At 40.5% G+C, this 12622-nt stretch overlaps 1 protein-coding gene across 4 annotated transcripts in view; it reads right to left on the bottom strand.

Moving 5' to 3' along the window:
* Positions 1 to 12622, bottom strand: part of ckap5 (cytoskeleton associated protein 5) — a 74375-nt gene that overhangs the window by 38279 nt on the left and 23474 nt on the right. For all 4 annotated transcript variants that reach the window (XM_074631504.1, XM_074631505.1, XM_074631506.1 and 1 more), the window contains exons 21-22: positions 3836 to 4010; positions 2961 to 3074 (exon numbers count right to left, since the gene is read on the bottom strand). In XM_074631504.1, the coding sequence (XP_074487605.1) occupies positions 2961 to 3074; positions 3836 to 4010 (289 nt within the window). The remainder of the gene's footprint in view (positions 1 to 2960; positions 3075 to 3835; positions 4011 to 12622) is intronic.

Raw genomic sequence — 12622 nt, 5'->3', positions numbered from 1 at the left:
GACTATAAATGATATACCTCAATTATCTCCAAACGATTTGAAAAGTTCATGCCAGATTTAATTGATGAAGACCAGACTGGTTTTATAACAGGCAGACAAACACAAGATCGTATTAGAAGAACCCTACATATAATACACAAGATTCAAAAAGAAAGTACGCGCGCTATCCTGATAAGCCTAGATGCAGAAAAGGCTTTCGATAGGGTTAATTGGGAATTTTTATATCAAACACTAGAAAGATTTGGCTTTTCCCAAGATTCTATTCAAATTATTAAAGCAATCTACCAGCAACCTTCTGCAAGAGTAAAGGTGAATGGGTCCTTGATGGAGAGATTTGTGTTAGGAAGAGGAACGAGACAAGGATGTTGTCTTAGCCCTACCCTGTTTGCTATATATATTGAACCATTGGCTCAAGCGATCCGTCAAGATAGGGAACTGAGGGGAATAACTATAAGAGACAGAGAACATAGAATTGGCCTTTTTGCAGATGACGTAATGATGTATCTCACGGATGTAAACACCTCCTTTCCAAGGATGATGGAGATCATAAACGAATTTAATTTCTATGCAGGATATAAATTGAATATTTCAAAAACTCAAGTCCTCCTATTTAACTGTGTTCCTCCAGAAGAAATCAGGCAAAAGTATAATATTAAATGGGATTCAAAATCAATTAAATACCTAGGGGTACATATAACGAAAAATATATCAATGCTGTATGGGGCCAATTATAACCACATTAACTTAAACATAAGAAGGGATATAGAAAGATGGTCCACATACCCAATGGATTTTAGCAGTAAAATAAATGTGGTGAAAATGAATATTTTGCCAAGGTTATTGTACTTGTTTCAATCTCTGCCAATAGAGATCCCACTAAAACAATTCACAGAATGGGATAAATTAATATCTAGATTTATTTGGGGAGGGAAGAAGGCCAGAGTTCGTTACACCACACTTCAGTTGCCAAAGGACAAAGGTGGAATGGCACTTCCAAATTTTAGGACATATTTCTATGCAGCCCAACTTCGACCTCTAATTAATTGGTGTGATGATAGCTACATAGCTAGGTGGCAAGAGATTGAGACGTGTATCCCTGATTTCCACATCCAAACACTCTTGGGAGAAAAAGTGCTTCCAGGGCATATCAGGAGTATAATCGATCCAATAACAATATTTACTTTGGAAACCTGGTTCACTCTTACCAGACAACTTAAATTGAAAAATCGACAAAAAGTGTTAAAATGGATAGCTTTGGATGGGGAATTCAGACCAGGGATGTATGACTCAACATTTAAAGAATGGATGAAAAAAGGAATGACTGCGTTTTGTACTGTTACTAAAAATGGAGACCTGAGAAGTTTTCAAGATTTGAAGGACAGATTTGCACTTCGCAACCAAGACTTGTTTAGATATTTCCAACTGAGAGAATATTATAACAAAAATGTAAAAAGGGAGGCACCAGAAGAGAAGAATCCAGTAGTAGAAGTTATAGTCAATGCATATCATCAAAAAGCATCAAGGATTATCTCTAAACTTTATCATGGCTTAATGGAATGTCAAGCAAAGACTACATCCTATGTGAAATTAAAGTGGGAAAAGGAATTGAACATCAAAATCTCAGAAGAAGAATGGCATGATATGTGTGTAACACTACAGACATCCACTAATTCGCAATTCTGGAGAGAATTTAATTGGAAAAATCTGATTTGTTTCTTCATTACGCCTAACATAAAAAGCAAGCAAATTCTAAGGCAACAAACATGCTGGAGACAATGTGGCCATACAGATGCAAATCATGCACATATCTTCTGGGGTTGCCCAAAAATAGAACCATTTTGGGACAGAGTGAACTCAGTATTAAAGGAAGTATTGGGATATATAATCATTAAGAAGTGTTCCATTTTGTACCTGGGTAATATAACTTCAGTGGTGCTGAAGGAAGATCAGTACTTGGTTAAAATCCTACTCACAGCTGGCAGAAAGGCCATTACAAGAAAATGGCTTGTAGCGGACACCCCCAGACTTAGTCAATGGTTAGAAATAGTACAGGGAATATTTGTGATGGAGAAAATGACTTATTCTCTAAGAGTGAAAGAAGATGAGTTTAACAGAAAATGGGAAAAATGGATTAGGTATAGACATAAAGACATAAGCACTGTATAATTGTATTGTAAAAACTGTAAGTTATTGGAAAATGTTTTAATAAGAAAATAACCCTGAATACTGCATCATCAATTGTAAACTGAACCCCTCACTGCACTGTTGCAAGTTTCGTTTCTATATGTGTGTTTTATTTGTGTATGCAAAAAAGCAATAAAGACTAAAGTGACAAAAAAGAAAAGGAGAGCCGGGGCGCGCTGGCTGATTTGGGATCCCGGCCCAGCGGGGTCGGGCGCACCACCGACCCGTCTCGCCCGCACCGTCGGGGAGGTGGAGCGTGAGGACCCGAAAGATGGTGACGAGAGGTTAACGTCACGCTGCTGTAAAGTGGTATCGGTGCCGTTGTATTGGAGCTGTTTTGCAGGTACGACCCGACCCGGTATTGGACCCGACCCGGTATCGGACCCGATACCAGATACTGGTATCGGTGCATCCCTAATTATTACACTTTTTCCATTGATTTAGTATCAGTATGCTCTACCTCTGCTGTAATGTAATGTTACTCTGATATATTTGTTGTCCCCTCACTTTAATATTCTCCCGTTGATCTTCCCAGTAGATTTTGTTTTGATGGATCTTAGTGCGTGTTTCTGCAAAAAGTCAATTTTAAACATTCCTGTAATTTGATTGAAAGTATTCACAAATGACAACAGGATGTTTGTAGTGCTGTGAGGGCTCATTTCAGTCCATCTCAATGCAAATACTACATTGCCATTGTTGTTGAATTTGGAAACGCAGGGATATGCGTGTGTGTGTGTGTGTTTCGTGTTTCTGATGGGAGTGTATGTGCCCAGTACCTTGCTGTCTCCCAGTACAGTGATAACGGGGATTCCCAGTGCTTTAACATGCTGTTTGAGTCCAGATCCCATGGCTGTCGACAGCTGCTGCAGGATAGTCAGGGTCTGCTGGACCTGGAAACCACAAACAATCATTTTAACTTACAGTTTAATATCCTACTAGTGCGAAAAGTAGTTCTTAAAAAGAGGTATAATATACAGGAATTCATAAAAAACCTATGTTCAGACCGATACATAAATAATCCCTCTCAGTCATCCCTGTTGAACTACTAGAAGTGTGTGGTGGTGTCTGTATCTACAGAGACTCTGCAGCCCTCCGTTTGACGGCAGTGAAAACGTGACTGCTTTTTTGCAGGAATACTGCCCAGGAAATTTTGAGCGACTTCATTTTCTGCATTCTGATGATTTTTTATGCACGAACTTATGGTGGAAATGTTTTTATTTATGTTACAGAAAACACAAAATTCCAGTGGCAGGTGACTCAACCTGCAGCACGCTCTCAGTGTTCCTCCGGTCACAGAGGCATTGCTGTGCCGCCGACACCAAACCATAGATGACCATTTAATCTACAGCGATGCAGCGTCGACTCTTCTGTGTGTAGCATTATTATACCTTTAAATTGTCTCTAGAGTAAAACTTAACAATCGGCATTGCTTTGGCTTTGCTCCAATTTTGACTGGCCAATTTATTTTTTTTTTATATAATTTCATTGTTCTCTAAATCTAAATTTTAACAGTGTGACCACGTAGCATTAATGTGTAGCAAACTCATTTGAAATTCTTCTTCAGTATGCGGGTGTATATTGAATAGGATAACATAAAGCAAAACCTAATATCATCATAAGGATGATTTAAGATAGTACAGATCTCACTCACCAGGATCTTGTTGGAATCGCTGAGTCGTCCTTTCAGGGCCAGAGGCAGGTCTCCGATGGTGGCTGTGATGAACTTGGCCTCTGAGATGATGGACGCAACCTCATCCAGACCCTCCTTCCTGATCTTCCAGTTCTTATCCCCGATTTTAGACACCAGATCAGATGTAATCTTGTCACTAAAAAGACAGGAGAGAAGACAGAGAAATAATAGTCGATGTTATAGCAAGCAAAATCAACCAAGTGTCTTTCAGCTTGAGTCAAACACAGAAAGAGAAAAAGGGACATGTACATATAGAAATGTGGTTATTGTAATGGTACAGCTTTAAGAAATAAGCATGGTGGTGTCTTGACGTTACTAAGGATTTTCTTTGTTAAAATAAAGAGTAACTATCTTATGTGCAAGTGTAGCAATAGTGGTGTCACATTAAGCCCGGAACACACAGGGAACGTCAGGAGCGCGTGGCGGCTGCGTTACCTGTTGTTTTTCATTTCGGCGTCCGTGTTAACAGGTTAGAGCAGCCACAATGCCCGCTTGAGACGCGTGTCTCAGCTCTTCTAGAGAATAGAGGTCTCACCTATTTTTGACACGAGCCGCGCGCGTTTCACAGCAACAACAGAGAGTGAAAGTGATCTATTGACTGTATATTAACATCACATCAGCTACATTACTACAGTTTTGTAGAATATGTTACGGACATGAAAAAAAGTTAATTAAACACTTCCTGCTTTCATTTCAAAATAAAAGCCCTCAAGCGTTTTTCCTGTGGACAGAATTCCTTCATTAGTTATCACGAGGCTTTTATTCTGAAATATGTGCAGGACAGTGTTGTAGAACATGCAGTGACTTGCAGAGCTCCATGAATTAATAAAATAGCGGGTTTTAATGGTGATTATTACTATTATTTACAAACTACCACACGTTTCTTAACCTTTCTCTGTCTAAAATAAATATAAATTACATTTATAATGAAATGAAATGGCCATTAAAAGGTAAACTATGTAGAAAGAAAGGGCTGACAGCAGCAGCTGCAGCAGAAACGCAGCTGACGCGCAGCTGGTGTGAACACCCGATGCATGAATCACTTAGGTTATTAGGTTATTTTGGCCATGGTTGATGACAGAACAAAATGTTGTCGCTATGTAAATGGAGGTAAGCCCCACCTCCACTCCGACGCCAGTACCGTGAATATACACAAATGATCCCGCGGTCAAACTCACACGACAAATATTCACTTCAAGTTTGGGGTGAACTTGAGACTAAAGGATCCACAGATACTAGGGATGTGAATAATTAAGCGTTTAACCGACATTAAGCATTTTAACCGATTAACGCTATCGGTTAAAGCGGTTAAAAGAAATATGAATAATTAATTCAAAAGCTGAGCGGCTCAGAGGAGCGGCTCGTCTCTTTAAAAAGAAAAGCTGGACATTGGTGGCCAGACGCAAATGGAGTAAGACGTACTTTTCAGAGCTCCTGCAGAATCCCGACTAATTTCGTATTTAAACGACATTTTCATTTTAAAATAGCACACAAAAAGCTTAGAATCTACCCTCAACTAATCAAGGTGTAGTTAAAGGTCGGTAAAATCGACGTGGATGGCGTCTAATCTGCGCAAATATAAGTACGAGGGCTCATCCACCACAAGGCCCAACACATCCTCGGCGAAGAGTTCAACTAACACCGACCAGGCTTCACCCGCACCCGCGGCTGAACTGACCATGGACATCGCCTCGGTGAAAGCGGATATCCTCTCCTCCATAAGAAAGGACATAGCCGCTGTGATAAGTGAACAGCTGAAGAGTTCTCTGGCGGAGTTTTTTGACTCGCTACAGACGGAAATGAGAGCATTAAAAACTGAAATAGCCAACAACACTGCGGTGCTCCGCTCAGATCTCGAGCATGTTAAAACTAACGTAACAGAGATGGAGGCAGGACTATGCACTTGGTCGGACGAGGTAGTTTCAGTGCAAACATATGTCAGAGACCTCAATAAGCAAGTGGAAGAATTAAAAGTAAAATGTGAAGATATGGAGGGGAGGATGAGAAGAGGAAACATTCGGATCATCGGAGTAGCTGAAGAACCTGGATCAAGCTCACCTACGGAGGTTTCTAAACTTCTTAAAGAGGTGCTACAGATGGATAAAGAGGTGCGGGTGGAGCGCGCACATCGCGGTCTAACACAGAGGAGACCGGGAGACAAGCCACGCGCCATCATCGCAAAACTACAGAACGAGGGAGATGCCGAAAAAATCCTGAGGAGGGCCCGGGACCGCGGTGGTCAGCTCCGCTACAACGGCAGCCCGATCGCCATATTCCCCGACTACACGGCCGCCGTGGCCAAAGCCAGGTCCGCGTTCACGGACGTCAGGAAGATGCTCCGCGGGAGATCAGGAGTTCGTTATGGAATACTCTTCCCGGCCAGATTCCGCATTTCCCACAACAATGAAGAGAAGGAGTTTCTGGATGCTGCCAAAGCCATGGACTATGTAAAGGAAAAAGTCATCCCCAGATCTGAGATGGAAGACTAACTGAAGGTATCCTTATTTCACATGGGAAGTGACATATAAACAATTCTAACTGTTGCCTGGGACGACTTCCTAAATGTTTATCCAGAAGGACCATTTGAGTGTTGTTGTTTTTTGTTTTTTTTGTTGTTTTTTTGCTGTTGTTATTATTTACTTAATTGCTTACTACCTGAGAGGCTGTCTATCATTAGGATATTAGCATAGGTTAAACAAAACATAAATATCCCCTGAGATTGCCTGTGTGTGTGTGTAGATATGTGGTTGTGGGTGGGTGTGTGCATGTGGATGTGTGGGTGTGTGGATGTGAGGGTGGGTGTGGATGTTGGTAGGGGTGTGTTTGAGTGTGAGGGTGTGTGCTTGTGTATGGATGTGTATAGTAGAAGGATATGTGATCTAAATACCCGTGTGCATGCAGGCTGTAATGAATGAGCATAAGCTCTCAGGAAACTTTCACTCATTTTATCTAATTCCCTTTGGTTTTGATAATTCATAAGTTTTATATATAGAATTACTTTAGAAAATTGTGACACTCACATTGAAATGTTGTTATCTTTTCCAATTTTATCTCGGGGTTCTGCAGGAGCCTGAACCGAGAATAATAGCTTTAGTTCTTTAGTTCTGTTTGGTTTTCCACCCAAGCAAAGGCGAGCACTCTCTAGGATTGTTCGCATAGCTGCCGTCCTGACCTGCAGCCTGGGACCTTGTCCCAAAGGTGTGTTGGACATTGTGTTGACCGAATTTACGGTTTATCTAACTTTATGTTCAATTCAGTTTGAGTTGATCCCAATGTTCCCCAGGGATCTCACTGTGAGATTTAAAGCAACAAGGAAAGTGATTTTTCCCTCTATTCCAATACAAATGTCTCATGTTAATGTTTCAACCCTGTCTACACTTCTATTTACTTATGTATTTTACTTTTGTATATTCTGTTATTTTTTTGGTTTAAATACCCCCCTTACCCCATCCTCCCCACCCCTACCTATTACAAATACTTATCTTCTTATACCCACTCACCCACATTCACACAATCATACACATAGATACTTTATACAACGTGCCACTTATAGCCTTCTGTGCTGTACCAGCCTTCTCGATCCATCACTTTATGCCAGTGCAAAATTTGTTTCCTACCTAATTTTCCTAACCTCAAGTCATGGGATCACTTAAGGTCATAAGCTACAACGTCAGAGGTCTCCATAGTCCCATAAAGAGGAAGAAAATCCTTAATCAGCTGAGGAGAGCCAATTGCCAGATAGCGTTTTTGCAGGAGACCCATCTATCAGACTTAGAGCATGAAAAGCTAAAAAAATCCTGGGCAGACAAGGTGTTTTACTCATCACACCACTCAGGCAGAAGAAGAGGAGTCTGTATTCTGATACATAGACAGATTAATTTCACAACAACTAAAATTCACAAAGACTCTGAGGGTAGATTTATTCTGATAAATGGCTGTATTGATGGAATACAAGTTTCTCTCATGAACATATATGCCCCAAATGAAGATGAGCCAGGCTTCATTAATACAACCTTTAACACTATACTGCAGCACAGCTCTGGGATTCTGCTGTTGGGTGGGGATTTCAACTGCGTTGTATCTCAACTTATGGATAGACAACCTCCTTCAAAATCCCCCACTTCTCAAATGAGTAAAAGGCTTAAACATTTATCAACAGAGTCAGGTCTAGCAGATGTTTGGAGAAGCAAATTTCCTAAGGGGAGGGATTTTACCTTCTTTTCACATAGACATTCATCCTATTCCAGAATCGATTATTTTTTTACTCCCACGGTAGAGTTACACAGGATAGAAGACATAAAGATCTTACCGATTACAATATCTGATCACTCTCCTCTTGTGGTGTCCTGGGACATAGGTCACACACCATCAGCCAAACAATGGAGATTAAATGCATCACTCCTAAACGACAAGGAATTCATTCCATTTGTCAAAATTGAATTAAGTACTTATCTAGATACAAATGCTTCACCTGAAATATCACCTCTCATTTTATGGGACTGTGCCAAAGCATATATTAGAGGTCGTATTATCTCGTTTGCAAGTGCTAAAAAAAAGAGAAGGGAAGCAACACAACGCGAATTAGAATACAAAATAAGGCAGCTTGAACAACAGCATAAAGGATCGTCATCCCCCAGCATACTTAATACTCTTAAACAAGCACGTAGAGATCTAAACACCCTAATTACAGAAAAGATCGAGGGCAATTTAAGGTTTACAAATCAAAAATATTACGAAAACGGTAATAGAGCAAGTAGATTATTGGCATTAAGACTAAAAAAACAGCAATCATCCAATATAGTACAGAAGTTAGTGTCTAATAATACAACACTCACGAAACCGGATGAAATTTCACAGTCCTTTGCTGAATTTTATAAATCCCTATACAAAAACACGGACACCTGCACAGACGACAAAGAATTGGCGCAATTTTTAAGGGACATTAAATTAAGAGAGTTATCTGAGCCTATGGCAAAAGAGCTAGATGAACCAATCAATGAATGGGAAATACAGCAGGTAATCTCTACATTGAAAAACAATAAAAGCCCTGGGCCAGATGGGTACATAAATGAATTTTATAAAATGTTTAAAGAGGAAGTGTCACCTTTACTGTTAAAAGCTTATCACCATGCGTTACAATCTGGTACTATGGCCCCCTCTTGGAGGGACGCAACAATAGTAGTTATACATAAAGAGGGCAAAGACTCGACCAAATGCCAATCATATAGGCCCATATCGCTACTCAACACAGACCTGCGGATATTAACTGCTATTCTTTCAAAACGTGTCAATAAAATTATCACGAAAATTATCCATCCGGATCAAACCGGGTTCATTACCGGAAGATATTATGGAGACAATATTAGAAGGTTACTAAATCTAATGACACATCCAAAAGTAAAAGAAGACGAAGCAATGATATTATCCCTCAACGCCCAGAAGGCATTCGATCGAGTGTCCTGGCAATACTTATTTCAAACATTGAGACGATTCCAATTTGGCCCCAATTTCATTAAGTGGATACAAACAATATATTCCAATCCACAGGCTACTGTTAAAGTGAATGGGTTTTTATCAGACCGATTTGTCCTAGAGCGCGGCTGCAGACAGGGTTGCCCTCTTTCGCCCCTTCTGTTTGATATTAGTATTGAACCTTTGGCACAGCTTATCAGGGACAACGATAACATAAAAGGACTGACGATAAATGGAGAACAGCATAAATTATCACTGTACGCAGATGATGTGCTTTTATATTTAGCAGAACCTGCAACAACAATCCCACACTTAAAGGATCTCATCTCCGTATATGGGTACTTTTCGGGTTATAAAGTTAATGTGGATAAAACAATGGCTATGGACATAAGTGGTGGAATTTCACAATCTGTGAAACTCCAGAGTGGTTTCAGATGGCCTAAAGATGGCATCAAATACCTCGGCATCCAAATACCCCCATCATTAAGAAATTTATTCGATGCAAATTATAAAAGTTTGATTGATAATGTTGGTAAGGATTTGGACCGATGGGCAACACTCCCCCTATCTTTTTTAGGCCGAATTGAGAGTGTACGAATGAATGTGCTGCCTAAGCTTCTCTATCCATTTCAGATGTTGCCTATTGATATTCCTAAACCCACATTTGATAAATTGGACAGGTTAATTTCAAAATTCATATGGCAAGGAAAGCGGCCAAGAATCAGACTAAAAACATTGCAGCTATCTAAACCAAAGGGAGGGCTCAAACTTCCAAACCTAAGATATTACTTCTGGGCTGCAGTTAAAACCGTTGACAATATGGACCCAGGATTGTACACATACACGTTGGCTTAACATAGAAAAAAGCCTTTGTGCGCGGCCCCTACAGATCTTGCCTTTCTTAGATGTCCCCTTACGAGAAACTCAAATGGGCGAATGGACTAAAGTCACACTAACAATCTGGAGAAAAATCAAACAAGCATTTGGATTGCCCAAAGCAATTTCAGCATTAACCAATATTGGATTCATAAAGGATTTTGTTCCCTCCAGTTTAGATACAGGATTTAGAAAATGGTCAGAACAGGGACTCGTTAACCTACACCAACTCCTGAAAGATGGCAGACTTAAGTCATTCCAGCAGTTGAGAGAGGAATTTAAACTTCCCAATACCGATTTTTTCCGATATCTACAATTAAGGGACTTCCTAACGAAACACAAGGAATGGGATAAATTTCTGGTGCCCACTCCAATTGAAGAGTTCCTGATGAAATTACAAACAGGAAATGAGGATAAAAAAATTATAGGCCATTTTTATCAAATATTTTTAGGCATGAATTTGAACAATACGCTTCAAATAAAAGGTAGATGGGAAATTGAAATGAATACAGACATACCACAGGACATATGGGAAGAAATATGCACCGAAGCACATCTAGTGACCAACTCTAATAGCTGGAGGGAATTTAAATGGAAAGTAATTTCAACATTCTTTCGTACACCAGAAATAGTGGCTAAAATGGGCCCTAAACACTCGAATAAATGTTGGAGAAATTGTGGTACACATATTGGCAACCATAATCACATATTTTGGACATGCCCCAAATTAAAAACATTTTGGGAAGAGGTATTTCGGGCACTCGAAGATGTATTCGACCAAAATTTCACCAAAGATCCAAAAATGGCACTGCTGGGAGAAATACCAGAAGGCATTAATGGAAGAGCCAAAAAATATCTCTTACAAATATTGCTTACAGCAGCAATTAAATGTATCACAATTACGTGGTTAAAACCTGAGCCCCCAACATACAATTTATGGATCGAGAAGGTATGGGAAATCTACCACATGGAACAAATAACCTATTCCCTAAGACTCCAAAAAGACACATTTGTTAAAAGGTGGAGCCCTGCCATGATTGTACTAGTGCGGTGATCTGAGTGTTCTTGTATATCCTGGATCATGCTTGTGTCTTTGTCTTCCTGACCCAGGTCACCTCTCTGGGCACGTGCACGCATTCATACAGCACACACCCATACAACACACTCCCCCTCCCTTACCTCCGACCCCTTACCACAGTTATCATTATTTAAATTTATTTATTTTACTTTACTTTATTTTAATTATTTGGATTGTCTTTTTTGTGTTCTCTCTTTCCCCCTTGTTTTAAGCTGTAAGATTTTGTGTTAAAACTATGAGACAGCTATCAAAAAGGAAAATACAGTGGTATAGAATGTTATTATGATTGTGTAAGTTGCTGTAACTGCAATAAAAATTAAATTCAAAAAAAAAAAAAAAAGAAAAGCTGGACCACCTTAACAGCCCACCTTAAGGGGCGGAGCCGGAGTTGCAGGATACAGGAAGTTGTCTCCGGACTCTCCAGCTTGCTTGAGCGGAGCGGAGGAGTTGTAGCATTTATTCACGACAAATAATCTGTACACACACTGCTACAGCTACATTTACAGCTTGAACGCCACCAATAACCCCCCAATCACCGCCACACACACGCGCACACACACACACACACACACACAAACGTTCTGTCGGCTACTCATGAAAGATGCGCCGCGCTGATAGACTATGGCTGTTTTCGAAACCGCATACTATACTAGTAGTACGTACTGATTTGGCCAAAATGTAGTATGTAGTATGCAGTATGCGAACAAAAGCAAAATCTCCAGTATGCCAGAAATACCCGGATGACGTACTGATTTGGAAAAATTCTCCAGTATGCATCGGACCAGTCTATCTCGCCTACTGTATCCCACAATGCAAAGCGCCGGAACAGCACAGGCTACGGGTATAAAAACAGCAGCCAAAAGCTGCTCTTTTTTTACGTTTTCTGTAGCCATTTCAACACTAAATTCACTTCTGAACGTTTTTGAGGCGAGAAATCAACTGTGTAGATTATTAATATCGGCAGTTTTACGAAGTTAGATGGCGAATCGAACATTTGTTCCACCGTTGTCGGAGTTTAGAAGCTCCACAGAATACCGTGACAGCCAGCGAGCGCCTGCCCGGGTCGCTGCCAGCAAGCCGGGTAGTCACGCTCAGAGACCGCTATGAGCTGCTGGAGCTCTCTAGAGACCGGTCTGTAGACGAGAGGCTTTGATTTCCTTGTTGACGGATAGTTTGTTTAAATATCACAACACAGATGTCCATTATAAATTAACAGTAACCTGTGTTTATTTGCCTTTTTGGAGTTAAAAAGCTCCACAATCACCCGCGGGCGTAGCTCGCTGGAGAGCCGGCCAGTGACGCTCACAGAGCGGCTGCAGAGC

Source organism: Sebastes fasciatus, chromosome 4 (genome assembly GCF_043250625.1).
Source record: "Sebastes fasciatus isolate fSebFas1 chromosome 4, fSebFas1.pri, whole genome shotgun sequence".
Taxonomy (NCBI): Eukaryota; Metazoa; Chordata; class Actinopteri; order Perciformes; family Sebastidae; genus Sebastes; species Sebastes fasciatus.
The sequence above is the reverse complement of the archived record's forward strand: the minus strand, read 5'-3'. Positions and strand labels throughout refer to the sequence as shown.